Raw genomic sequence first — 27,004 nt, 5'->3', positions numbered from 1 at the left:
CCTCCTTCTTCACTGACCTTGGTGTCTGCAGAGTTGTTTTTCTCACATCTCCTCAATCCTCTCTGGCTGCCAAGTGTGCAGCTTTTTTTTCTCTTCCCGTTTTTCTTAATGCTGTTATCACAGAGGCGTTACTGATGGGCTCGGCCTTGGCCAGCGGTGGGTCCATCTTGTAGCCAGCTGGCATTGGCTGTGTTGGGTTGGCTTCTCACAGAAGCCAACCCCATATCGCCCCCCACCACCAAAACCTTGCCATGCGAACCCAATACAGACCTTCTGAATTAATTTGTAGCTTCTGCTTGCTCTTCATAAACCATTATTCATGACCTCCTAGAAAACATAATGCCATTACAGATTTTATAATGTCTGACTTAAAGTAACAGAGATCTAAACAGAAGGTGAATTTATTGTTTGGCCAAGTTTTGCTTAGGCATTTGAAAAAACAAACCCTTAGAACTCTTGCATTTATTTGCTTGCTGTACCTACCATGAAGTAGATTTCATGCAGAATCTAAAACAAAACAACAACAAAAATGTAAATTGCTTTAGTAGTGCATTGGACTAGATCCAATAGTGCTGTCTATTTGCTATTCAATTTCAACAGCAAATCAGAAACAACAGTAAAAAGGTTTCATTTTTAGACTTTATCTCCAGAAATGGCTCAATCTCAAAATAGATAAAAGGATACAGATTCCTCAAGTTTTAAAGCCTTCCAGCTTGTGTGAGGGCCTACAACAGCCATGCCAAACTGTTCCTTTTTAATGCAGAATTCCCTGTGATCTTGTTAGTAATGGAAACTTTGACATCACTGTGAGAATAACTGCCTTGAATTCTAGCTCAGAATTAGACACTGCAATGCTTAGCTTGTTTTCTTACGATACTTTGTAGCACTAAGTACTTAATTACTTGTGTGACCTTTCTAGTCTATGTTAAAGTCTTCATCCTCTCACTATTAGTCTTATTCTTGGTTGAGTCAGCCATTAAAACATATTAGAAGTTTGACTTGAAGTTTTTGCACTGTGAATGATAGAGTTATTTTGGCTCAGTAGAAGAAGCCAAAAGATGGTCAGAACAAGACCAAAAGATGGTCTTATATGGTCACAACAGGGTATATCAACAGAGTTTGTGTATACCTCTAAGTATGTAATCGTGGTTATCTGATGTTTTTGAGGGGTTTCCATTCACCATTTATTGAAATGCCCACAATGTATATAATGTCTTCAGAAATATCTGAGAGTTTAATATATACTTGCTTTGAGTTTTTCAGTGAGTCATTACTCATTAAATGGTTCATAAATACAACAAACAATCTACAGTCTTGTGTACATATATTAATCAAACTGCAGCTTGCAGAACTTAATTGTGGTTGCTACAGTTGAGTGATAATTCATTAAATTCATCGCCTTGGCCACATAAGCTGTTGTCTGTGAGTAAGCAGAATATAATCTTGAAAACTTAAGTATTTGTAACGTTGCAAAATACACATTCTTTTTAGGTTTGAAGTTGGAACAACCAGCAGTGTAGACTTTCACCAGGCTGCTGTCCTTGTTGGCTTTCATAGCTTACCAGAGACTTACAGAAATCTATGCAGGGCTTTATGCTTACTAAAATGATTCAAAGTGTGATTCAAAATTGGTATTTCTTTGTCATGTCTCTGTCATTCCACTCTGTGCTGGGCTTCAGCAGTGCTGATACTTGTTGATGCCTGCAATCAAGGGTAATACTTTTGAAAGAGGATGACTTCATAATTTTACATCTCTTAATGAAGATTTGATGATTCATGTCTGCACACAGTCTTCAGTAAAACACAGTAACTCTGACTTGCATTTTAGTTTTTTGGGAAATGGAAAGAGATCTGCTTTTAAGCCCTTCCTGGGAAGGTGGAAGGGGGATGATGTGGACAACAAGTCTTTTGAATATCATTGCATGTGTTAGATCTTGGCAGAAATAGAAGCATTTTCCTTGTCTGAAATATTCCACTATTCTTGGAAAATAGCATGAATTTTACATTTCTCTTACAAGTAAAATGGGACTGAAGTTAAATGTTTTGAATGCAAAAAACATGTAAAAGAGTTTTAACAAGAATTATATGAGAAATCTGAAAGTGAATATAATTGGTGATCTGAAATCCCAAATGACAAAGTCAGTTTTTAATGAATTTGTTAATTTACTTACAGATTTTTAGAATGCAAAAAAGAAATTGTTGTTAGTAGTATGTATTTTAAACCACTTAGATAATTGTACTTTCATTTGGCTTAAATGTTGATATTTTGTTTCCAATGGCTAGCCTGCAGTATTATTAAGAATACAAAGAATGATCCAAAAGAATAGAAAAAAAGTTTTGAAGTAAAACATTAGCTTTTTGAATTCTGCTTAGAAAAACAACCTGCAAGCTTATACTTGTTTATTTCTGTATCATGCAACATATGTTCCTTATTTTATGCCTAGTGAATTTCTTTTGGGTTTTTTTAAGCCATTGCTAAAAATTCATACAGTGATGCATGTGCATGCTCTTTCTTAGCTGATGAGCTTTAAATAATGAAATTAAAATGCATTGTACTGCAGCTCTTATATTTGCAACTTTTAGTACAGGTAAGTGGATTTCAAATATTATCCCTAAAAACCTAATATCCCTAAAAAAAATCCCTAACCCCCCCCCCCAATTATGATACAGTGTAGCAGTGCAACACAGACTGCTAAAATACCTCAAGATATTTTCAAGATGAAAGATGAGATGCAGTCTTCAGCTTTTATTAGATTCTATACATAAATTATTTTATAGTTCAGCTACTTCTAGTGGTAATGGTCATCTTCATATGTGGTCAAATATGTTTTTGAAAATCCTTGGAATAACATGTTTTTTCTGGTCCAAAAATGACCATAAATTATGAAAAAATGCCTTCAGCCACTGTGAGAATACATAGAATTTGCCCATTTATAATTTTTTTTTTTTTTTAAAGTGAGGTATAAAAAACCCCAAAGGATTTTTTTAAGAAATCAACTTAAATCTTACCTCCCTCAGGGTTTGCAGTTGGCTCAGTTTGTGTTATGAGCATGTAAGTCTCATATGTGCAATGTAACTGTTCTTAAATGAGCACTGGGGTTTTTTTTGTCCAAACTGTTAGACCTTCTGTTTTCAAATAATTGGAATACCTGTAAGAATTTTAACAAAATAGTCTTTCGAGCATCTGTCAAGATAGACTCAAAAGTCTCCTGTAGATAAAACTTTTCAAAAAAAATAAGGGTATAGGAAATACTTCTTTGTGGTAGTTCACCCCAGGCGTACTTAGGGTTGCTGACTCTTTGTGCCATCCCCAGCATTATTAATAGGAGCAAGTAATTTTGGAAGTTTCAGTGGAATTCAGTTTTGTGGTCCCGTGGCTGCAGAAGGGAATAAGGAAAGTTAAAACAATAAAGCACTTTACTTGCATTTGTGATGTTCATATTACTTCATGCTTCCAACCAGTCTGGCCCAGTAGGCTGGTGCTTGAACTCAGGGCTGGGGATATCTATCAGCTCTTTTAGCCTGCAGATTTGCTTTCTTGGAGCCTATTACTGCTGTTACATCAGCCAAAGACTCGAATCATAAGGCAACCCATATTCCCCTTTTCTTGAGAGGTGTTTGAATGAGATCTTTTATGACTAGCTGCCCAGTCTCATTATTGCTCTATGTAAAACAATAAACCACTAAATTAAACAAGAAACAACAAAAAATTTTTTCTATGCTCTTCTTTCCCCAATTGCTTTTTGTTGCACTTAAAGAAAAGTGGAGTAGGGTGGAATGTAAGTGTGTTCTGTGATTCTTTTGAGTGGTGTCATAGCTTTCAAACCCCAAAATGGAGATTTTGAAATGCTTAAGAAAAAAGTAAAAGTTCACTACTCATTTAAATAGGTGTTGAAAGTTTTGGGGACTTCGAAAGGCAGTTAAAAAAATTGACTCCTTTTTTTATCTCAATGTTTTAACTTTGTTTTACCTAAGTCTTGAACCAGTTCAGTTGTTTCACTATAGAAACTACTCTCCATGCATTACATGTATCTACTTGAAAATAAAAAACAAATTTTACAATCAAGTAGGAAATAGGTTCAAGTCTCTTTTGTCTGTAATAGGAAATGAATGAAAGTCACCGTGTTGTATCAATTCTCCAAGTACAATTCTCTTTCTCCCTTGTCCCTTCCACTTCAGAAGTGTTCTGGAGAGCCAGACCACTAACTTACTGCTCAGGAACAGTAATGATCAGTATTATTCCTCCGCTACTAAGAGAAAGGCTATATAGAAGTACAGTTTACCCACCAAGAACTGGAATGCTTTCAGGTTATCCGATGGTTATGTGAGCCTCTTTTTAAGTAAGCCATTACGTTTTCATATTTGTGAAGCTGATACTTCTTGATTGACAATAAAAAAAGGGATCTGAAATGAGGCTTGTTTGTTCATTCATTTGTGATATAATTGCATCGAGATGTTTCTGATAGCTTGGAAGCTGTTTCCTTGAGTACCGAAATCATCAAGAATAATTGTATGTAATTCAGATAAATCTATTGTAGACACTTCTGAAAAAAGACAATGTCAGGGGAAATGAGGGGACCCCTCAACTCCTCGAAGTTAGAGTAGTGTTACAAATAATTACTTCTTCCCTTTTTTATAAGGTATATGTAGGATTGTATTAGTTAAAATGGGATATTTTATATTTGCTGAAGAAATATATTGTCAGGACATAAGGATTTATCAGAATTGTACTGTTTAGAAAAAAGTACAGACATCCTTTGGAAGGAGACATGAAATTAAAACTTGGGGTAGGAATGGCAAACTTAGATATTTGCACTATGTATTCTGAAAGACAAGACTCTTGGATTGTAGTGAAAACCAAGAATAGTCACTATTCATTAGTGCTTATTAAAGTAATTTGTGTTTTTGCAGTATTGCTGCTTGAGCAACAGTATTTTTTTACCTTTGTTATAGGAAGAAAGCTTCTAATGCAGTTATGGGTTTACTCTGCTATTCTGTATTATTTGGGGGGTGGGGGGGGGTGTGGATTTTCCCCTTCTGGAGTTCTATTTATGTATTTGTTTTGCGTATTTGAGGACTAACATTCTCTATGCTTATTTGCTAGAGAAGTTAAGATAAAATTCTGAAAACTTGTAATGAGGAAGACTTTTAGTTTCTATTTTGAATTAATTTATTAAAAGCAGTAGGGAGGTGGAGCAGACAATTTAAAGCAGCTTACTGTATTTTCTTCCTTTATAGGTGATGGAGAGAAACAGCAAAAACGTTACAGGTTTTCATCAAAAATCTCTCCAAAGGAAAGTTCTCAGTCGCCTGCCTTGCCATTGGTAGACCAAGAATCCCCATCTGATAAGGAAAGATTTATTCCTCCTGAACTTAGCATCTGGGATTATTTCATTGCAAAGGTAATTTTTTGCTATTATGACAGTCAAATATCTTCTATCGCTTCTGCAATGGTAATTTTTTTTCTTCTTAGTCTTTATTCTAGGTATCAATTTAGATGAGTGGTAGAAGCTGCTTATTTTTATTAATCCTATATCGTTTTTTCTAAAATGCTGCCTGTAGCTATTTTTGAAACAGCTTTCTTACCTGTTGTTAGCAAATGAATTTGTTTTCAGATAAGGATATGAACAAAACATTGATTTTTACAGTTTCAGAGTACAAAATGTATAAGTAATTACGAACAACCTGAACAAGAAAATGTGAGACGCTTTTTATCATCTATTTTAAATTGGGGAAATGAATATGTATACTTAGTAGAAATCAAATTGCCTTCTGTCAAGTCTGCTGTGGCACATCTTTCTTTGTAGAAAGTTACATGATTGTATGGAGTTGTATGGCACATTTACACATTTATATATAAAATACTAGCCATATCAGCATGATAAATATGTAAGAAGTATTTTAGGAGCAAGGACAAAAAATAAATTGTAAATACTGAATAACACAGTGAGGCACTGATGGTGGGCTTATCTTAAATATAACTCTGTAGGGAAGGGATAGGATTGTCTTGTCCTCTGAGCCCTTGGAAGAACTAGAGAGAAAATACACTGGTGGTTTTAGCTTCTCTGTGACAAAAACCAATCTTGTCTGTCCTACATGTGGTTTAATGTATCTGACATGAAAGTAAAGCAAAACAAGAATTGGAAAACTGTTAGTATTTTCATTTTCAGCATTAGAATTTTGAGTAATATAAAAAATGGTTAAGCTGTTAAAGTATGCAATACTCCTGGACAGTTAACCTTTTCATAAGGTGCAAACTCCAAATGTTACTAAATTAAGATTATACGACTACATTTTTATAAAAAGAATTAAATATTATAATGATCTATTTTTTAAAAAGATAAATTTAAACTAGATATTGACTAGAAGATATTCAAGGAATACTGTTTAAATTTTTAGCCTTTCCTTCCATCGCAAAGTAGAGTGGAATATGATTCAGAAGAGAGTCAGGAAAGTGTTGAAGATGATGAAGATACTGATGAAGATGTGTTCGCATCAAATTCACATAATCAAGAGCATTCTAATTCAAATTCATACAGGTAAGTAACTCTTTAGAATGCAAGATGTTCTGCAATGGCTAGGCTTGAATTTCTGGCCTTTTTATATAATACAGCAGTTACTTGATATTTCATGACAGTGCATTATCTAGACTTAGTAGTTAATTTTTCACATTGATTATTTTACTTTTTAATATGGTAGAGTGACTTTTGAATTCAAAGTATCTATAATATTCTAAAATACTGTTTGTAGTTTCTCAGTTTGTAATGGGGATTTAAAGCTCTAAGTTGGAATCCTAATTGTGAATAAGTGAGAAAAAATTATTTTCCTATTAGTAAATGACTTACTAGTGCTTTCTTGTTAGTTGGTCACTGATGAGATTGGCAATGGTTCAGCTCGTACTTCACAATTTGAAGATTTTCTACCCTTTGGCTGGACATGATCTTTCAGGTAATAAGCAGCAGAGTTGTCTTTTCATATTTAATAACCACATTTAAAATTAGTAATGTATTGAATAATAAGTATGTTGTAATTTTATTTTTAATTCAGAAGTTCTTAATTTTTCTATGATCTAGGAATAATTGTTCTGATACTGTTTATCATACAGATATGTTTATGAAAGAACATGGTGGGTGAGAAGGAATGCTTAGTAGTTAGCAGAAGTCTCTTCATACTTAGTTTTTTCTTTGACTCTTAGCCATATAAGAATGTTTATGATATTTATTGGTGGAAACCCTATAGTTTTTTGTAGTTTCAATTTACATCATTCCTACTCCTTGTTTCATAGGATCATGGAATGGTTTGGGTTGGAAGGGATCTGTAAAGATAATCTAGGTCCATACCTCTGTTGTAGTCAGGGACATCTTTCACTAGATCATGTTGCTCAAAGCTCCATCTGACCTGACCTTGAACACTTCCAGGGATGGGGCATCTACAACTTCTATGGGCAACCTGTTCCAGTGTCACACCATCCTCATTGTAAGAAAGTTCTTCCTTATAGCTGATCTAAATCTACTTTCTTTTAGTTTATAACCATTACTCCTTGTACTGTAGCTACAGGCCTTGTTAAAAGTCTTTATCTTTCCTGTAAGTCCCTTTTAAGTACTGAAAGGCTGCTATAAGGTCTCCCAAGAGCTCCTCTTCTCCAGGCTGAACAACACCAACTCTCAGCTTTTCTTCATAAGAGAGGTGTTCTATTCCTCTGACTGTTTCTGTGGCCTTCCTCTGGACCTGCTGTAACAGGTTACCTGCTGTAACACCATCCTGCTGGTGCTGGGGGCCCCAGAGCTGGATGCAGTACTCCAGGTGGTGTCTCATAAGAATGAATCAGAGGGAGAAAATCACCTCCCTCGACCTGCCAGCCACCCTTCTTTTTATGCTTTATCCTTTAGTCCAGGATGTGATGGGCTGCAAGTGTGCATTTCTGGCTAATGTCATCCACCAGTATCCCAAAGTTCTTCTCTGCAGGGCTGCTCTCAATCCATTCATCACTCAATCTGTATTGATACTGGTGATTGCCCTGACCCAGGTGCAGGACCTTGCACTTCTTGTTGAACTTCATGAGGTTTGTATGGGTCCACTCCTTAAGCCTGTCAGGGTCCCTTTGGATGGCATCCTGACCCTCTAGCATATGCACTGCTAATCTTGATGTTATCTGTAAACTTGCCAAGTGCGCACTCACTACCATTGTCTGTGGTAATCAGTGATACTAAACAGTACCAATCCCAGTAGGCACGCCTTAGGAGCACCACTTCTTGCTGATCTCCATTTGGACATTCAGACATTGTCTGCAACACTCTGGATGCAACCATTCAGCCAAGTCCTTATCCATCAAATAATCCATCCATCAAATCCTTATTGCTCAAATTTAGAGGTAAGGATGTTGTGTGGCACAAAGGCTTTACAGAAGTCAAAAGCAGAGGACATCAGTTCCTCTTCCCTTGCCCACCAGTGCTGTTAGTACAGCATAGAATGCCACAAGATTAGTCAGGCATGGTTTGCCCTTTGTGAAGCCATGTTGGCTTTATCTCATCGCCTGCCTGTCATCCATATGCTTTGACAATAGCTTCCGGGAGGATCTGTTCCATGATATTATTCTGTCAGCACTGAAGAAATTTGTTCCTGTATTTAGTGATGATAGCACAAAGCTGTTCATCTTTTAATACTTGCAAATATCAATTTGAGGTTTGAGTAAAGCTTACTTTTGGAGATGCTTGAAATACACTTCAGCTTGCAGCTGTGGAATTATCTTTGTAGAGTTTATAATGGAGAAGGAAGGTTTTTTATTATTGTTTACTTGTCTTTCTAGAGCTTCCAGTTAGCTCCCCAATATGCCATGCAGTTTTGAAAACGCTGCAGCGCTGGGAACAAGTTCTTCTCCGACGTCTTGAGCTATATGGGGGTCCACCTCAACATTATATTTCAGTTCATGCTTCTGAAGATGCCCTAGCTGCTGGTCCTGCATTGCTTCGCCATAAAACTTTACTTGAGCCTACAAACACTCCATTCAGGTGAGTCTAATTTCTGTAAACACCGATTATAATATCTTTAATATGCATCAAACATTATGTTTTTAATGCAAGTGAACAGACCATAACTTCAATAACTATATAATGCCAGTTCCTAGATTTACTCTAATCTGTTGTGAAATTGTGGGTGCACATCAGAATTCATGCATCTGTGGTCCAAAGCAAGATGAGGAAAATGGATCATTATGTGTTCCTTAGCAGGAAGTGTTATCCTTCATTGTCTGGGTGATAGAAGCATTCATTAGCAATAAACAGAAATGATCCATGTTGTAAAGAATGAGGTGGACTAATACATAATCTGTATGCTGACCTCATTGTTGTGTAATCTCTTAAAGAGATTTTTCTCACTTGTCGCAAGATAGGAGGTGAAAATGCTAGATGTTCTTTTCCTTCTTCCTTTTGCACCTCCTCTCATGCATAGGTTTGTCAGGAAGATGGTACCAAAATGCTTCCAAATAGGTCTTGTACAGTGTTTAAAGAGCTGTAGTTTTGCTTCAGCGTTTCTTCTCTGTTTGATTTAGAATATAAGGTATAGCAGTCCCTTGTAAGTGTGAGCATGATGTAAATTCTGTTTTAACTTTGTTCTGTAGATCTAATAGTCAGGCTGCACTATCTGTGAAGAGGCTCTGGCAGTACTTGGTTAAACAGGAACAAGTCCAGGAAACGTTTATCAGAAACATTTTTACAAAGAAGCGATGCCTAAACGAGGTTGGTATGGTATATAAAAGGCATAAAATGTTGCAAGTCAATCTGTGAGCTTTTACTAAGTTATTTGGCTGGCTTATGTATTTTCTAGAGCATGAATGGATAACATACTTGGCTATGACTCTAAATCTACAGTATTTCATATTAAAAATCTGTATCCATTGTTTCATTGAAAAAAAAATAATCATTCTTTGACTGTAGACTGACATCTAACACCTGCTACAGTCAGCCAACTTTGTTAATATGAGTATAAAAGCTGCGTCAAAAGAATGACAAACTTCAGCATTTCAAAGATTGAAAACAGTAACCTAATCAGTCAGAGCTCTAAAAGTTTGTCCCTACCATAGTCATCCTGGGTTTATCGACTGGTTTCTGTCATGTTATGATTCAGTTTCAATAAGAAACAATAACTTGTCCCAGTGTCTAGCTGGATTCTAGGTTCCAGATTCAGTTAAATGTTTTAAAATTATAGTTCTATAATGGGGTTTGGGGTTTTTTTCTCCCTCTTTAGTTACTCCTTTTCTTTGCTATTTGCCCCTACTCCCAATAATTTTTAGAATCACTTGTATTGTAGAAAAACTATGGAGTAGCAGAAACATAGTAGAAAGAAGCAGATCCAAGCAAATTAAATGTGCAGGAGAAAAAGAGGATTCATGACTAGTAAAGCCATAGCAGCAGTATGAGCTAATCTTTGTCTTGTCACAACTAGAATATTAGCTTGTTTGAGTATTTGTGTCTAATTTTGTTCAGTACAGACTGCAGTTAAAAGCAAAATTGTTCATCTTGTCTTGTCCTTTGAAGATGCACTTTCTGATTGTGTATTATGTTAATACAGCCATGTTGCTGTGCTGTATGGAAAGGTAATTTGGAATATTTTAGATGTGTTCTATATGTTTCAAAGTAGGATCATTGACAGCCTTACACAGCATTTATTTTGTATCCCCTTGTTACTGATAAAATGCCAGTGGAGATCGCATATGTTCCAAGAAATTTGACTTTTGAGATAGACAAGGTGCTGTTACAGTACAGAACAGGTAAATCAGTGTCTTCTGTACTGAATATAGAGTTTAGAATTTGATAATTACTGTTACTACATAAAATACATATGTGTGTGTGCAAACATGCTGTTGTGTTTCAGTTGTTCTGCGTTGGGGTAAACAACAAGGAATTAAGGATTTCCTTGATACCTTGCATGTTATGTCTTATCTATATTCTTTGTTCTGTGGTTGTTCTTTCCTTGGTGAAGTCATTAGAGGAGCACAATGAAACCATGAAAAACTCTGTGGTGGAGGAGCCCATCATCAATAAGGTACCCAGTAGTAATGCTCAAACTGGTTAGACCTTACATAATTATGAAATATTTCCTGTTTGAAATGGTGCTGATCTCCCTTAAAAATCTTTGTTGGCATAGCAAATAAACTTAAAAGTTCAGTTCTGCAAGAGATGGAGTTAAATTAGTCTTGTTATAGAGCCTATCTGAAACTACATGTATTTTAGAAAGCTGGATTAAACAACCAATTAAGAACAGTATGTATTATCAAATTCCATAGCTATGCCAGGTGAAGAGCTGAGGCTGAGATTTGCCCGAGTGACAAAAACTCAGCAGTGCTGTGGGACATAGTACATACAGGACCTTTCACCAGTATGAAATGGTCGGAATAGTGGCCTACAAGGGAAGGTGGTTAACTGAAGTTAGAGCAGTTTTAGCATGATAGTAGTTTGCTACCAAAACTTTTGCTGAGCTTTAGTTTTAAGATGGTAGCAAATGAACACATACAACTTTATAGCAACTTTCTTGAAAGAAACTAAAAAGGTATAATACTATGCCTAGAAATGCAGACAAATACTGTATCCTTCAGGGTTTGTTTGGGGTTTTTTTTTGTTTGGTTGTTTGTTGTTGGGTTTTTTTTGGTTTTTTTTTTTAACAAAACTGGTGAGAAGACAGAAATGAGAATACCCTGTGATGTCCTTGGGCTACCTGGTTGTTTTAAATTATGCAATAAAGCAGTATGAGCAAATAGGTAATTGGAACAGAATGGGGGAAAAATAAGCTGCATTTCTTGTGGGTTTTTTTCACCGTGCAATGCAGATGATGTTTTTGTATGTTCATCAGTGCAGTTTTGTGCAGTTTGAAGAGGAGTATTACAGTGTTGGTAGAGTTTAGAATTTTGTTGTGTGCTGGCATATACTTGGGTGTATTTCTAAAATACAAAAAGGCAAACAGGATTTAAATACAATATTACATCACATTAAGGGAGGGGGGAGGGGGGAGAAGAAAGAAAACATGACAGTAAAAATTTGTGGTACTGGAATGTGCAGGATTCCCAGTTTATTTAGTTGTGGAGAATGATGTGTAGATAAGCTGACAAAGTTCAAATTTATCCTGCTCAGGATCTTGTCTGCACCTTCTTTTGGACTATTTTATCACTTTCAGTTGTAAAAATTGTTTGCTAAGAGCATGAAAAACTAAGCAAACTTTTTTAATAGCAAAACATCAAGACTTAATTTTATGTTATCAACACTCCCAAGTATGCATGTAGCCTCGCTGGTTTTCAGCATTCTGAAAAACTTGAGAATGAACACAGTACTGTGACTTCTTTGACAGGTTACGCTTTCTGTATTGCTTTGGTAGTCTTAACATAGTAGTGGGAAACTAGATTATTACACATGGAACAGCTTTACCATAATTATTAAGGTTATATTTGCCATATTTTTTTAGAGTCACAATCAAGAAGAAAATACATGAAACCTCATACGTACCGGTGTTTTGTCTCTGTACTTCCCATAAAAAGCAGTGTTGCATAGAACTTTGCATTTAAATATACTTTACTTTTTAAATACAGACAGAAACAGATTTGGGATACCCAGGAGGCAAGGCAAGAATAATCCATAAAGAGTCTGACATCATTACTGCTTTTGCAGTCAATAAGGTGAGTATAAAGGAGGTAGGATCACCTACATGTGTTGTACCTGCACCTGACAAACAGGTACCGGTTCCATTGTTAATTGGTGAGCTATCCTTTGCCAGCCGTCTTACTACAGCTTGAACTCTCATTGCTCCCTTCTCTAAAACACTTCATAATTATCTTTTCATAACAGTTCTACTACAAATGGTCTTTTTTTTTCTATTGTGCAATGGATTGAGAGAAGGGAGAGGTGGCCTTTGCTTTTTCTTTATGCTTGTGTGTAGGAGTACTCTTTCCTTCTCTGTCAAAGACAACAGGGAAGCCATCTTTTCTTCTCCTGTTTAACCATTTAAGCCTTAAGAAGTGGAGGAGGGGAGCTTGGTTGCAAGCACTGCAGTAAACCTCTTGTTTATCCTCTGAGGAAAGCAAGGAGAAACTAGAACATCTTGAGAGAGATTCAAAATACAAATAAAGTGTGATGCTATCTCAGATGCAGATAATCTTTTAAAAAGGAAATGTCAAGCTTAGACAGTTTAAGTATATAGATTTATAGACATAAATGTTTGAGTTTTGTGATTTGATTGAGAAGATGTTTTTGTGAACAACTGTACCATAACCAGCGACAAAGAAAAAAAAAACATCTTTTTGAGTTTTCCTTTTGCATCTGCCTTTGTGTGTGTTACTTTTTTTCCAGGCAAATCGGAACTGCATTGCAATAGCATCGAGTCATGACATTCAAGAATTAGATGTTTCTGCCATTTTAGCTACACAAATCTATACCTGGGTTGATGATGATGTGGAAATAGAAAATAAAGGGTATACTTTCTATGTTTCTAATATCACAGCTTGACTGTGTAAAAAATGTGTGTAGCAAAGCATGGTATTTAATGTTGTTTGGAATCTAACTTATAATGTTTTCATTTGTAGGGCTGATGATTTCTTAGTTATACATGCTCGTGATGATCTGGTAAATGTTCAGGGAACCACTCCTTATACTCATAGTAATCCCGGCACACCTATCAATATGCCTTGGCTTGGTAGTACACAAACTGGCAGAGGTGCATCTGTGGTAAGTTGCTTGTCAAATATTAGCCTTATGTACTCTCTCTACTTGCCTCCTTTTGTCTATTTAGTGTTGCTAGTTGTATTTTATGATTAGTGTGTAAGTAAATGGAGCTTTTCTGTGTAATCAAGGTGAGCTGGAATTTTTTATAATCATCTGATTAATATGTTAAAGTACTGCACAGAATTTAAGATATACCAACTAAGTAAGGAAAGTTTTTAGTCAAGCCATATATGCTTTCTTTACTTTTAAGGTACATTGTTTAAAAATAAAGAATCAGGGTTCAGGTAAGAAGTTGCAACTTAAATTGTTCTTTAATGACTCGAAGCTAAATGCTGTATCTAAAAAGCATATATTCTGGAGATTTCAGGATATAAATTTGTAAAGATTGGGTAGAAATATTTGTGTGAAACACTGAGGTAGCTTTTATTTTAAGCGTAATCTTAAGTTTCATTCTGAGTTCCAGACTATTCCAGTTTTTATTTAAAAGTAATTACCAACTTCTGCTCTAGTACAAAGTATGATTGTACTGCACTGTGTATTAGTATGAGCCTGTGTTACAGAAAGTCAGCAAATGAACTCCTAAAGCAGATTTCACTGGCAGAATGGAGGCTTCAAATGAAATGTATTAAACTCTAGAAAATGAGCAGTTTAAATTTGGGAAAAATGAGGGTTCTTGGTTTCATAAGAAAAATGAGTTAGGCAGGACTGCAGAAATAGGACCAACTATAAACACCATGTGTAGTTTGAACTGCAGGTCATGCTGATGTCTGATTTTATCTACAAAGCTATTGTCAGCTCTGTCTTCTTTTGCTCTGCTTAAATTAGCATGATTAAATATCTCACTTCTAAAGATGATGTTTTAGAGGAGACAGTTTCACTGTTTGGCACTTCTGAAATACACTAGAGTGAGGGACACCCAGTAAAGTGTGACTATGTCCACATGAGCAAATTGATCCTTTTTAACATAGAAGTGATACTTCCACAGAGGTAGCTCTTGCTTTTAGAAATATATTCTGTGTCTGAAATGAAGCCTGACCCTAAGCAAAAAGCTATTAGCCCAAGTTTAATACAGATCAAATGATAATTTTAGTCTGGCCATTGACATACTTACCTTAGTTGTTGTGCAGCATAGATGCTCTCTAATAATAGAGATTTGTTGATTAGTTAGCTGGGAGATGCTTATTTGGAGCCTCTTAACTGGACTGAAATGGTCATAAAAGACACACATATCTCAGCCTATCTGCACATAGATATCGTTTTCCTGGATAACTGAATGCATTATGCCTTGTGACTTGGCTGCACTGTGTGGCATTTAACAGCTCAGAACAAGTCCATAAGTGGTGGCAAAGTGAAAGAACCGTATGTTAATTCACTGTAGTTGATTTTTGAAAATAATTTAGATTAGGAAGAGTAAATAAGGAATAAGCATTATTACAAATATGTTAGCCACACATAGAAGTGGGTATTGTGGCAGTACCTACACCTCTTTCTTATATTTAGGAACTACTGATCCTAGTTGCCAGTTTTGCAACTAGGGTCTCTTCTGCAAGTATTCTTTGAATGCCTTTGCCACTTTCTCCTCTCACTTCCATTTTTATCTGTATACATGTATGTATAGACTGTATGTGTCTATGTATTTCTCAAAAATGTAATTGCATACTTTATTAATGTAAACTATTTTTACATTACTTTCTATTTTATATGTAGTAAAACTTCCTTACCTAATGAAATGGCTATACTTATGTTGAATGCATTTGCTGTAAAACTTTGGACCTGTATTTTGTTTGCCATACTGTTTGACTGTGGCAGAGAACCAACCACAGAACATGGTGACATCTGCCCTCTAGAGAGGGGAGACAAAGGCACTGAATGAAGGATAAAGTAGATGAAGGAAGATACAGGGATTCGTGGGAGGAAATACTGTTCCTGAGAAAGGACTCAAATCTGGAGGAAAACCAGCTTGACCAAAATCTGTTTCCACTCTTTCTTACCTTGTTCCTTCAGATACTGCTTTTGATCCTTGTTCCCATCTTTATTTTTCTACCATTTGCAGCCCATTTAGTAGATACAGTTCACTGCTCTTCATCGTTACTGGCTTTTCAGTCTTCTTGTCTTTGCTTCACTTCCATCAACAAGGGAAACTATTGGACTCAGGCAGTTAACAATGTTTTCTTAGCTCTGAGGTTTTTCTGTTACTCCACTGTTTCCTGTTGAGCAGCTCATACAAGGTAAGTAAGGAGGCTCACCAACAGATCCTTCAGTACACAGTTCTTACAGGAGGTGCTTCTAAGAGAGTACTGAAGTAAATAGTGCATACTGTCAGCTTTGAAACTCAGGTAATGTTCAACAGCTTGTCTTCCAAGCCAGTATGAGTAACACCAATATTTACCAGTTTAATAACTGGTGTGTCGGATTTTAAGTTTTTTTATTCTTCAGTCTTATTTATTAGGCCCAAAGTGCACACCTCCCCAACAAGCAATCGGTGCTCTAGCCATCAGCTGTTGTTAAGGGGAAACTGAGGGCTAGCAGTATAGAATATCAGTTACATTGATAATGGAAGTATTTGCACTTGATAATGACATTTGACCTCTCAATCCCAGAGAACACTGCACCAGATACTTACATTAGCGTAGTCTTTCAAAAGCACATTTCTGTAAGCTTGCATTTTTCCAAAGCATAATCCAGTAGCCATTAGGAGATCATGATGCATGCTTACTTGTTGAATGAAGGAAAATGATTTCCATTGACTGGATAGAATTTAGTAGCTGTAGAACTAAACACAGCCTGTAATTTTGGTGAAGAAGTAGAATGAGCATGAATAATTGTTCTTTCACTTACACGTAGAGAAAAGATGTAAGTTTAGAGAGCAAAGTGTTGCAGTTATTTACTGATTGGTATATGCACCAATGTTTGAAGAGTATCATCCTCTGTTGTCTTGTCCTAAACCTTGTAATATGTATATTGTTTTATTACACCAATGTTTTACCAAAACATTCAGCTTTTTTCCTTGTCATTTAAAGTACTTACAGAAAAAAAGGAAAATATATATTTGAAGATCTTATTTTTTATCTTCAGGGAAGTGTTTTGAAATAAACTTGGGTAGCCAAGAGGCTATATAGGTATAAGGCTTTCTCTTCAACGAATACTAAAGCTTTGAGAACTGAAAGATCTAAATCTGCTTCCAAAATGTAATCAAGAGGATTGCAGTTACTCCACTAATCCATACCACAGGAAATTTTAGCAAGAAAATAAATTATTTCATTTCCAACTGTTTTTCCTCTTTTTTTGTTTGCAAACTGAAAATTTGGAGAACATCACTTTTCAAGTCTTTGGATCATATTTAGTAGTATGAAGCAAGTAAAAACTTTGTAATTTATACCTCCTTCCAGTTGACACCCTGGTATCATCAGAGGCCAGGGGAGAATAGCATACTTAAAATACTTGATTTGCTATCTACCATTTCAGTGACAAAGCAGGGGTAAAATGCAGTACAAAATTATAGCAGTTGAAAGTCAAAGTAGGACTTGATCTTAAAAGTCTTTTCCAACCTGAATGATTGCATGAAGGTAGTTCAGTGCCAGCTTGTTACTGATGTGTAGTAAGTGGTAAGCTCCTGTGTTGAAAGTGAGTGCTCTGGCAATAAACTTTTCCTTTTGTTACGTTTTAAAGTTAACATGTTTATAAACTTAAGCCCTCTTCTCTCTCAAATGTTCAGGTAAATAATACGTGCATGAACGAGCTAAATCCAACAATTTTCTGAGGAAAGACAGTCCTCAAAGTAGCTTTTGAGGAGAACTAACAGAAATAAAGGAACGAAAACTTAACTTTGATGTCCATTAATAGAAAGAAAAGAAGGGAAGAGACATGCAAAAAAAATACAGATGCATTTCCCTGATTAAAAATCCTTACTATTTCTTTTAGGTTGTGAGTGGAATTATGATTTAATTAGATGGGATTTTTATTTTAATTGCCTGATATCTCCAGACCTCTTCATATATTGAACTCTTCCCAGTTAGGAATTAATCAACTAAGAAAAACAGTATGCTTGGTAATTTACCTTGCTCAAAGCAAAGTTTACTTTAGCAACAAAAGGGCTACCGAAAAACCATTGGATCTGTATGTGCAAAAGTATAAATGCTTTTGAAGAATTTTTAATTTACCATTTGCTAGGTATATTGCTTATTATGGATGGCCACAAATAATCACTTTTAAATCAATGACAATAAATACACTAGACTTGAAAATAAATATATTCCTTCCTATTCTTTACTTCTGTTAAAGTTTGTTTACCTCTTTCTTTACATGCTTCTGCCCCTCTCTTGCTTATCTTACAATATTCAGGAATATTCCAATAAATTTAATGGAATCAGAAAGGAATTGGCAAGAAAAGAGGTAAGACTGCAGTCTAAGGAGTGTTTGTATTTGGATCCATAAATCTCTGAAACAAAAAGTTTATATTTACCTAGATGTATAAAGCTACAAAAGTGTTAACACCTACACTAGTCTTGGAAGAAACTGGCTTCTATCTGAATTTCTAAACCCATTACTTGCTTTCTGTATGAATTTTGATAGGAAACAACGCTGTGTTCACTGAGTACTCTAGTTCAGTAACTTTTTGTTCAGAGTATTGTTTAATTATTTTCTGTTACTTTGTATATTGAACAGATGCTCAAGAAGGCTATTAATAATGTCAGAAGAATGGCTTCTCATCCAACATTACCATATTGTAAGTTCAGTTTTGTTAAAGAAAAACGTTACCTAAAAATTATGTATTTACTTATTGGCCCTGGTTTTTAGTATGCTGCTATTTTATACTAGCACAGCAATCTATTAGGTGTTTTAAAGTTGCTTGTAAGCCCTATTGTACTGAAACTATTTTTTAATTTTCAAGAAAAATAATACTGGGGAATGCAGAATAGCTTTTAGAAACTATGATTTTTTCATAGCAAAAAGTACTCTATTTTTTTTTTCTGACTTGGATTAATTATATTAGGAAAAAGATACATTATTATCTCCAATTAAATAGCTTCATATTTCAGTACCATCTAATTACAGTTCTTAAATAATGAATAAGTACAGTTCAGTAAGGTTTGAATAGCATGAGTTTAGCTTTCAGTGGTACCCACTACTCCTGCAGTATGCCAGATATTATGGCACGTATTGTGGCATAGTTATTTTGAGGATGTTGTGAGCTGGTGTGAGATTTCTTAAAATTTTGGAAGCACCTTCCTTCTCAAATGCTACACCACCTGTGAAAGTCATGTAAATATTTTCTGTTACAGACCTGACAGGTGCTCAAGACGGCAGTGTAAGAATGTTTGAATGGGGTCATGCACAGCAAATCACGTGTTTTCGGTCTAGTGGCAACTCAAGGGTAACTCGAATGAGATTCAGTTACCAAGGAAATAAGGTAACTGACAGAATGCTTCTGTTCTTACCCTCTTCCCTTCCCCTCTCTCACTCCCCCTCTCATATAATTGTAAATTATCAGAAGCATCACATTTTTCAAATATTAAGTAGTTTATCTGAGTTGTGGTTAATTTCTCTGTAATACATGCATATGTATTTACATTTAATATCTTTTTCAGTTTGGAATTGTTGATGCTGATGGATATATAAGTTTATATCAAACAAATTGGAAATGTTGTCCACTTACTGGAACTTCACCTAAACCATATTTGGTAAGCTTGAAAACTAAATTTGCTTCCATAAACTTGTGTTGTGCTCTTATTGCCTTCCTGCTTTGGAATAGTTAGGGGAGGGCAGGGATTGTGCTGATAACCAGTATTTATCAAGATCTGATAATATATTGTTGCCATCCTGTGATCTGTATGACGGACAAGTTCTTAAATTCTAATCATACTTGCTATGTTGGAGAGTAGAAAATGCAATGTTAGATCTGAAATAACTTCAATGTTCTTGGAGACCTGTTAATAAGTGTCAATTGTTAATTAATTGTTGATAACACGGGACTGGAAAGTGTATTTCCATGAAGAATTAAAGAGTATCAGAAGTACCTTTATATTCTGTGTTCTTTAAATTGTTTTTGGAACAGCTTACCTTCTTGAGGAACTTTAAGATCTGATGCTTACACAAAATCTTTTTAATTAGTAATTTCTAAACTGCAATTTTTCAGACATGGCAGTGTCATAACAAAACAGCCAATGACTTTGTTTTCATCAGTTCATCATCTTTGATAGCCACAGCAGGATTGTCTTCTGACAACAGGTAAGAACTGCTGTGATAATGCATAAAAATGGGGTGGTGCCATGTTTTTTCTCCTTCCCTTCCCATTTCTCTGTTTTTTTGATGATTCTCCTTAAGCAGTTAAAAAGCAACATGCATAATTCTGCTCTCTGTCTTTCTTTGTGGGAAAGGGAGAGAAGGAATGTTAGCAGCTGAATTCCATGTGCTTGTTATAGGAGGTTCCATAGGGAAGCACAAATCCTCTATTCATGTTCTGTATCAGGAGAGGAAGCGGACAGGGAGGTGCTAATGTCTTCTTCCTGGGATCCAGTAACAGGACATGTGGGAATGGTTCAAAGCTGTGCCATAGGAGGTTTAAACTGGGAATTAGGAAGCATTTCTTTATGGAGCAGATAGTCAAACATGGGAACAGGCTTACTGGAGAGGTGGTCAATGCTCCATGCCTGTCACTATTCAAGAGGCACTTGGACAATGCCCTTAGTAGCATGCTTTAACTCTCGGTCAGCCCTGAAGGGGTCAGGGAGTCGGACTAGATGATCATCATAGGTCCCTTCCAACAGAAATACTCTATTCATATGAACCTGTCTTAAATTATTTTTATAGACATAGAGAGTTATACATAGCTCTTAATTTCACATTTAATTTCTTACTGTATGACAGACAAATCCTAATCATTGCTTTCTTAAGTAAATTTTGATCAAGAAATAGCAAAAAATGATAACATTCAGGTAAATTCAACTACAAAATATTGTAATCTCAATATGAATCCTTTATGAGAACAACCAGTCATAGAATGATTTTGTAGAGGGCTCGTTCTTGCAGTATATGTGTAACTATGAAAGTAGTTTGGGATCTGCTCAAAAGTAATCATTGGAAGTCTGTTTACAGTGCTTTTATGCCTGAAACAATCTTTCTAAGGTTCAGATAACTTTTAAAATGTTCAAAATACTTTAGAATATTTGATGCTGAATTAAACCATATTTTTTTCTACAGAAATATTTGTCTTTGGGATACTTTGGTTTCGCCTACAAATAGCTTGGTGCATGGTAAGTAAAATACAACCAGCAAAATACTTGATCACAGTAAAAAATGTATATGTGTGTATCTGTCTTTATGGAATTGTGGGAAGTAATTTTAATATTAGCAGTAAAACATTTTTCACTGATCTGTGGTTAGACAAGCAGGAATATAAAAACAGATTCTTGCGAAATTTTTGTGTGCTATATATAAATGATTTGCTTCATGGACATGAGCACCTTGTATCTTTGTATCACACCTTTGCATACCTTGTATCTTTGCACCACAAGTACAACACCTGACAGCCAGACATCTGTAATTTCTGTTCCTTTTTAAAAGATTGTGAGCAGCTCCTGCTTGTAGTGACTAGCATGTTGAGAAGACTATAGCTATAACTGTCAAAACTACAATTTTTAGCACAGTTATGAGATATATATTTGAAGGATATGCATCCACACCCTTCAGTTCAGAGTTTCTGTGTCCGTGTCTGTACTTACAAATCAGAAAGGCTCCACTCCAAATTTATCAATTAAGTGTTAGACCCAATAATGGCACTATAAAGATAGCATTGGACACTTGCAGATATGCTATCTGTTTGGATAATATGAGAGTTGAATGAATGAATGTATGAATACATTGAACAAGCAGATGTACAAATAAGATCTCATAATTTTGTAGTAATTTTCAGAGTTGAACTAAAAGATGAAGTTAACTGCTATATTTGTGAAGTAGTGCATTTTTGCTTTCAAAGACTGTCCAGTTCTATGGCATTTTTATTCTATGTATTATGCCAAATACTGTGGAGTGTTTTAAGTGCTTTCTTTGTGTGTATGTGTGCATGTATAGAAATCTATGCACAGTATTAAAAAAATGCTTTAGAAGAATTACTCCTGTAAGTATGCTTTTTCAGATATAATAAATATTTATGGGTGTTTCATTAACTTTATTAATAATTTTTTGTTGCAGTGGAAAAGAAATATATTTCAATGTCTGAAATAGAGAATTAGGCTTATAGAGTTGTGAACTCCTTGTAACTGAAGTATGGTGAATACTTAAGTGTGTTTGTGTGAGACACTTGGGATTTCTAAACCTAAATTTAGAGAACCCCTTTGAACTACAAGTACAATGTTAGGATTCATAGTGTCTAGTGTTGGACATACTGAGCTTTGTTACTGGAATCTTAATTTACTACTTCCACTTATTTGGGGGGGGGCAGACATTTCCAAACAGATGTGAAAAGCAGCAAATTAAAAGTAAATAACCAGCAGAATCTTACAAGATATTTGGGCAAGTAATTTAGGAGGACATTTCTTACAGAAAACATATGCCTTAAAATAACAAGCGTTAGAGTTTGAAAAGAATCTGTTTCTGATCAAAGCTTAATAGTTTGTGATAACACAGGGATAGGAAAAGGATAGAAGTTACGGTTTTTTGTACAGGTTGTAACTTCAGGATGTCTGATGTGAACCTGGGCTTACCTATATATGGTACTGCAATAAATGGACTGTTTGTGGTCAGTTGGATTACAGCATTAAAGCCACTGTTGCTACTGTCTTGAACCATTAGAGGTTCATGGAAGATTGAAGTTAGTACTGTGAAACTGAAGTTAGCACTGTGTGTTCATTTAAATTACTTTGCTTTGGCTTTCAGCTTTTATTTGTCATGATAGTGGAGCAACTGTACTAGCGTATGCTCCGAAACATCAGCTGTTAATATCTGGAGGCAGAAAAGGCTTTACATGTATAATTGATCTTCGCCAGAAACAGCAGCAACAGTTACTCCAGAGTCATGATTCTCCAGTGAAAGCAATTGCTGTTGATCCTACAGAAGAGTATTTTGTCACAGGATCTGCTGAAGGCAACATAAAGGTATTAATGAGGGATAGGGAAGGGAGCAGAGAATGAAGATGGTGATAATGTGTAAATTCAAAAAGAATTTTGTATAGGTGTAGAATAATCAGATATGTCATATGTTCTGCATTTGTTCTCAACTCTGACTTTAGACATTTACTAATTAAATGATGAAATTTTAGTCTTACCTTGCCATCTTCTTTTTAGTTAGTCTTACCTTAGTCCTCATATATATTCCTTATTATAGAAAATGGATATTAATATTCTATAGCTGTGTCACTACAGGTTGCTACATATATCTTCTTTTGCAGTTAGTGTGAGAAAAATGAATGCAAAATGTAGCCCAGTTTCTCCATGACTTATTACTGATGAATTTTAAGACCATGGTAATTATCCTTATAAGAGATTTTGGTGCTTTTTCAGGTATGGAGTCTGTCTACATTTAATCTTCTTCACACTTTCATCAATGAGCATGCTCGACAGTCTCTCTTCAGAAACATTGGGACAGGAGTCATGCAAATTGAGACAGGACCAGCAAATCACATATTCTCCTGTGGTGCTGATGGAACAGTAAAGATGAGAATCTTGCCTGATAGATTCAGCCCTTTAAATGATGTGTTAAAAAATGATGTGAAATTTATGATCTAACATTTTTTTCAGAACAGTGTGTAACATTCCCCTCCTGCCACCCCTGAAAATACTTTTCCTGGAACTATCCAACAAAGCAGATGCACAATGATGTCTTGTGCCACAAAGGTGTGCCCCCTTCCCCCACCTGCCACCCATATTTATTACCTGGAACTTCTAGTCCCTGATGCACTGATGCCTTAAAGATTAACAAGGTCCTTCATCTTTTGATCATTGCCTAAAATAAAAGCTATACATGACGCCGAATTACATACTTAAAATATTATTAGGATGTTGTTGAATTGGTTTACTCTTCCTTTTGAGGTAGTTAGACTCCCATCTGGAGCATAATATCAGGGCATGGCCTTTGCTTATATACAACACCTGGCCACCTTCTCAAAGCAGGTCTGTCCAGATGGAAACCTTAGGTAGTGTTACTTTCACTGTGGCAACCATAGCTGTCTCTCTTCTCAACTTGTTTAGTCAGCCACAAATAGAAATGTATACCTATGTGTAGAAGAGAAACAAAGCCTGTATGAGTAGATACTCCTGGCCATGCAAGTGTTCATATAGCGAGCCACTGTCTGTCTCCATTCCTGGAATCCAGGCTGTTTACCTCTCTAACTTGCCTGATCTCCTTCCTTCTATCTAGGGTACAAGAAACTGAAAGATGTTCTGTAACTTGTTTTCTGTTCTAGAGCTTGAATCACTGCCATCAGGATGGCAGGCTTACCTTTTAAAAAGAAATATATTTTTAACCCTGAACACTCCCTTTAGAAAAATATGTAAATATTAATGGAATATCTTCCTAGTAAAATAGTCAAGATTATGTGTGAAGCTTTAGTCTTGATCAAAAAGATACAGGAAGATACTGCTTTAGGATATGGCATTATAATTTCTTCAAAGACTATTTATTTACAAGTCTGTAGAGGAAAAAAACAACTACTTTATTTTTACATTTTTTCCAGTAAGACTTTTAGTTAGCCCAAAGATGCTCAATTCATTCTTAGCACTTATGTTCTTGTTTGTCTGCTTTTCCTAAGTACTTTAAAAACAGAAAAAGGAAAAAATTTCAACAGTGAAGTAGTTTAATACTGACAGTCTTCGTACTGTATGTTTACATCTGGTGTAAAATGAAAGAAGAAAAGGACTGATGGATTTTTTTTGCCAAAATATTAAACTGCATAACTTAAATGTTTGACCAAATTATTAATGCACAAAGCCTTTACATTTTATTAGTCAGCTAAAAACTGTTTCTGTAAGTATTTTGTTTTACTGTTCCTGACTTGAGAGCTTGACAAAGGTTTAATTTGTAAATTAATTGTGAGGCTGGATTACTTGAATGCCAATGGTGTACTTTTTTTGCTAAAAGATATTTTGTGAAATATAGCACCAAGATATTAACTGTAAAATAAACTTGTCAAATTAGAAACTATGGGGATAAATAAAGCATAGCAGAAATGAAGGGCTTGTAAAATGAACTTTGTAACATTCTCAGGATGCTTTTATCTTAAGAATATAAAATTGTTTAAAAAGATTTTTGTAAAATGTATTAAGGTCATTTTAAATGTATGTTTTGCGAGTTGCAGTGCAAACACTATGAAGGCTTTTATGCACATAACCTGAATTTTCAAATTGTGCAATAAAAAGAATGTGAATATTTTGCCATGAAGAAACATGTGACAGCATTTCAAACTAGTACAGCTGTTCCGTGATTGAATTGTAATTGTTCTTCCACAACACTTAATAGATTGAAATCCAAATTGATATCAAAACAGTTTAAGTACAGTGATGGACCAGAAAAGTGACGGACTAAAACTGACACCACCTTACAAAACAGACTTGCCCAATGCATATATCATATCTGCTCAGTGGCTGACCTTCTAGTATTCCTTATTCTTATGAAAGAAGGAAAACAATGGAGCACACTCCTTGAGAAGCAACTGAAACCCTGACTTTGTAGCTGCTTATATACATGCATTAGTTTTGTGCACCCACTGAACTAATCAAGTTACATTCAGAAAAGGAAAATGTGCAGAAATCATGGCAACATTATATAATGATGTCCTTGATGGTTTGTCCTTAAATATTTATATATCATTAGCTTTAATATTTCAAGCTCAGTTTGTTGTACTGGCAATCACGAAAGCTTACCATCTGTGAACTGAGCAGATTTTATATGTAATTTGCCAAGACATACAATGTTGTTATTTTTCTGAGTAGAGCTACACTATGAATAATCCTGGCAAACTTATGCTTATACCAGAAAAGTACTGACTGTGAGCAAGCGTTTTCAATAATGTTTATAGTTACCATAAGCTACTCTCAAAACTAAATTATGTAAAATCACAATGTATTTGCCACACCTTCCTAATCTTCCCAATAAATCCTGCAGAAACTCAACCTTCTAGAATTCTATGTTGCTGCTACTTTATTTACAAATCCGTTTGCTTGTGTAATGTTCAATGATATTTAACAATTATTGTAACATATTATTGGTAGCTTTCTCATAATGATGGAATCAAAATGAGTTAATTTCTGTTGTATCTCAAACTTTTAAAGGGACACTCTCAACTTTAAATCTAGTTGTTGGGGAAGAACTGAGCTCAAAACTCTTCCAGCTGTTGCCCTTAACTTCCACTGTCTTTTGTCCTCTAGCAATTGATGCTTTCTCCCTGTTGTTATGCAAGTTCACTACTCAAATAGAAGGGTAATAGTGGCTACCCAGGGTTCTGTGCTTAAAGTAGCCTTGTGCACAAACTGAATTTAAAATTTGATTTTACCAGTGCTCAATCAACAATAATTCCATATCCAGACAAAATAACTTAGCCTGTAGTTGATAATGTCCCTTTTAAACATCATAGACTAGCAGTTGTGACTTGTGTTTGTTGATGTAGCAATATATAATGCAATCAGAGTGTGTCATTCTTAGGTTGCTGGTTGATTTCAGTTACCTCAAACATATATGAACTGAGTTCTTTACTACTACTTTAGTAACTTGTGAGAGTTAAAACTCTGGCCATCTGGGTACTTAAACTGGCTTGCTGTGACACTTTTAACCAGAAAATCTTCAGCCAGGAGCTGATGTTGCAGGATGATTATGGAGAAAGATGGAGAGTGGAATAGATGCAGATTTTCTATCATGCTGCTGTGGCACAAGGTGAGCTTATATGTGTTCTACTGCATTTTAGGAACCTCGCTACCAGTTACAGGAAATAAAACTGTTGAGATATCCTACATTAGGTACCACTCCCTTCCTCTTTAAGAGCACCCAGTGGCAGATTAGTTGCAATAGGTATGAAAAAAGCAACAGTGATTAAAAGAAAATTATTTGGAGATGGTATGTTCTCCAAGGTAATTTTTTCAGGTGTTTATTTTTACTAAAAATAGCAAAACCACCTCTAATCACAGGTTCAGCACACTGATTAAACTACTTTCTATAAAATAAAGATATTGATTTACCAAGTTTTTTGGTGTTTCTTATTCCTCCCCATTTATAGCTCTAAAATCTGCAAGGTTTTGATCTTTCTCCTTTCCCTTCTTTAATGCTGTAGCTTAAAAGCTTTCAGTGTATTAACTTTTTAATGTTTTGTGGGGTTC

The 27,004-nt window shown here is 35.4% G+C and overlaps 1 protein-coding gene across 2 annotated transcripts in view; it reads left to right on the top strand.

Moving 5' to 3' along the window:
- DMXL1 (Dmx like 1) overlaps positions 1 to 23,425 on the top strand; it is a 67,030-nt gene extending 43,605 nt beyond the window's left edge. The window contains exons 29-44 of one of the 2 annotated variants that reach the window (XM_010175674.2): positions 5,224 to 5,402; positions 6,400 to 6,539; positions 6,863 to 6,948; positions 8,807 to 9,008; positions 9,617 to 9,734; positions 10,978 to 11,040; positions 12,575 to 12,661; positions 13,332 to 13,453; positions 13,565 to 13,706; positions 18,369 to 18,429; positions 18,986 to 19,113; positions 19,292 to 19,384; positions 19,840 to 19,931; positions 20,904 to 20,956; positions 22,578 to 22,795; positions 23,201 to 23,425. In XM_010175674.2, coding sequence (XP_010173976.1) covers positions 5,224 to 5,402; positions 6,400 to 6,539; positions 6,863 to 6,948; positions 8,807 to 9,008; positions 9,617 to 9,734; positions 10,978 to 11,040; positions 12,575 to 12,661; positions 13,332 to 13,453; positions 13,565 to 13,706; positions 18,369 to 18,429; positions 18,986 to 19,113; positions 19,292 to 19,384; positions 19,840 to 19,931; positions 20,904 to 20,956; positions 22,578 to 22,795; positions 23,201 to 23,425 — 2,009 coding nt within the window. Of the gene's footprint in view, positions 1 to 5,223; positions 5,403 to 6,399; positions 6,540 to 6,862; positions 6,949 to 8,806; positions 9,009 to 9,616; positions 9,739 to 10,977; positions 11,041 to 12,574; positions 12,662 to 13,331; positions 13,454 to 13,564; positions 13,707 to 18,368; positions 18,430 to 18,985; positions 19,114 to 19,291; positions 19,385 to 19,839; positions 19,932 to 20,903; positions 20,957 to 22,577; positions 22,796 to 23,200 lie in introns of both variants that reach the window. The other variant, XM_010175675.2, reaches the window with a different exon arrangement.
- Positions 23,426 to 27,004: the final 3,579 nt, after the last annotated feature.

This window comes from Antrostomus carolinensis, unplaced genomic scaffold (assembly GCF_000700745.2).
Source record: "Antrostomus carolinensis isolate BGI_N321 unplaced genomic scaffold, ASM70074v2 scaffold1009, whole genome shotgun sequence".
Lineage (NCBI taxonomy): Eukaryota > Metazoa > Chordata > Aves > Caprimulgiformes > Caprimulgidae > Antrostomus > Antrostomus carolinensis.
Note: the sequence above shows the minus strand (reverse complement) of the source record. Positions and strands in the feature narration are given on the sequence as shown.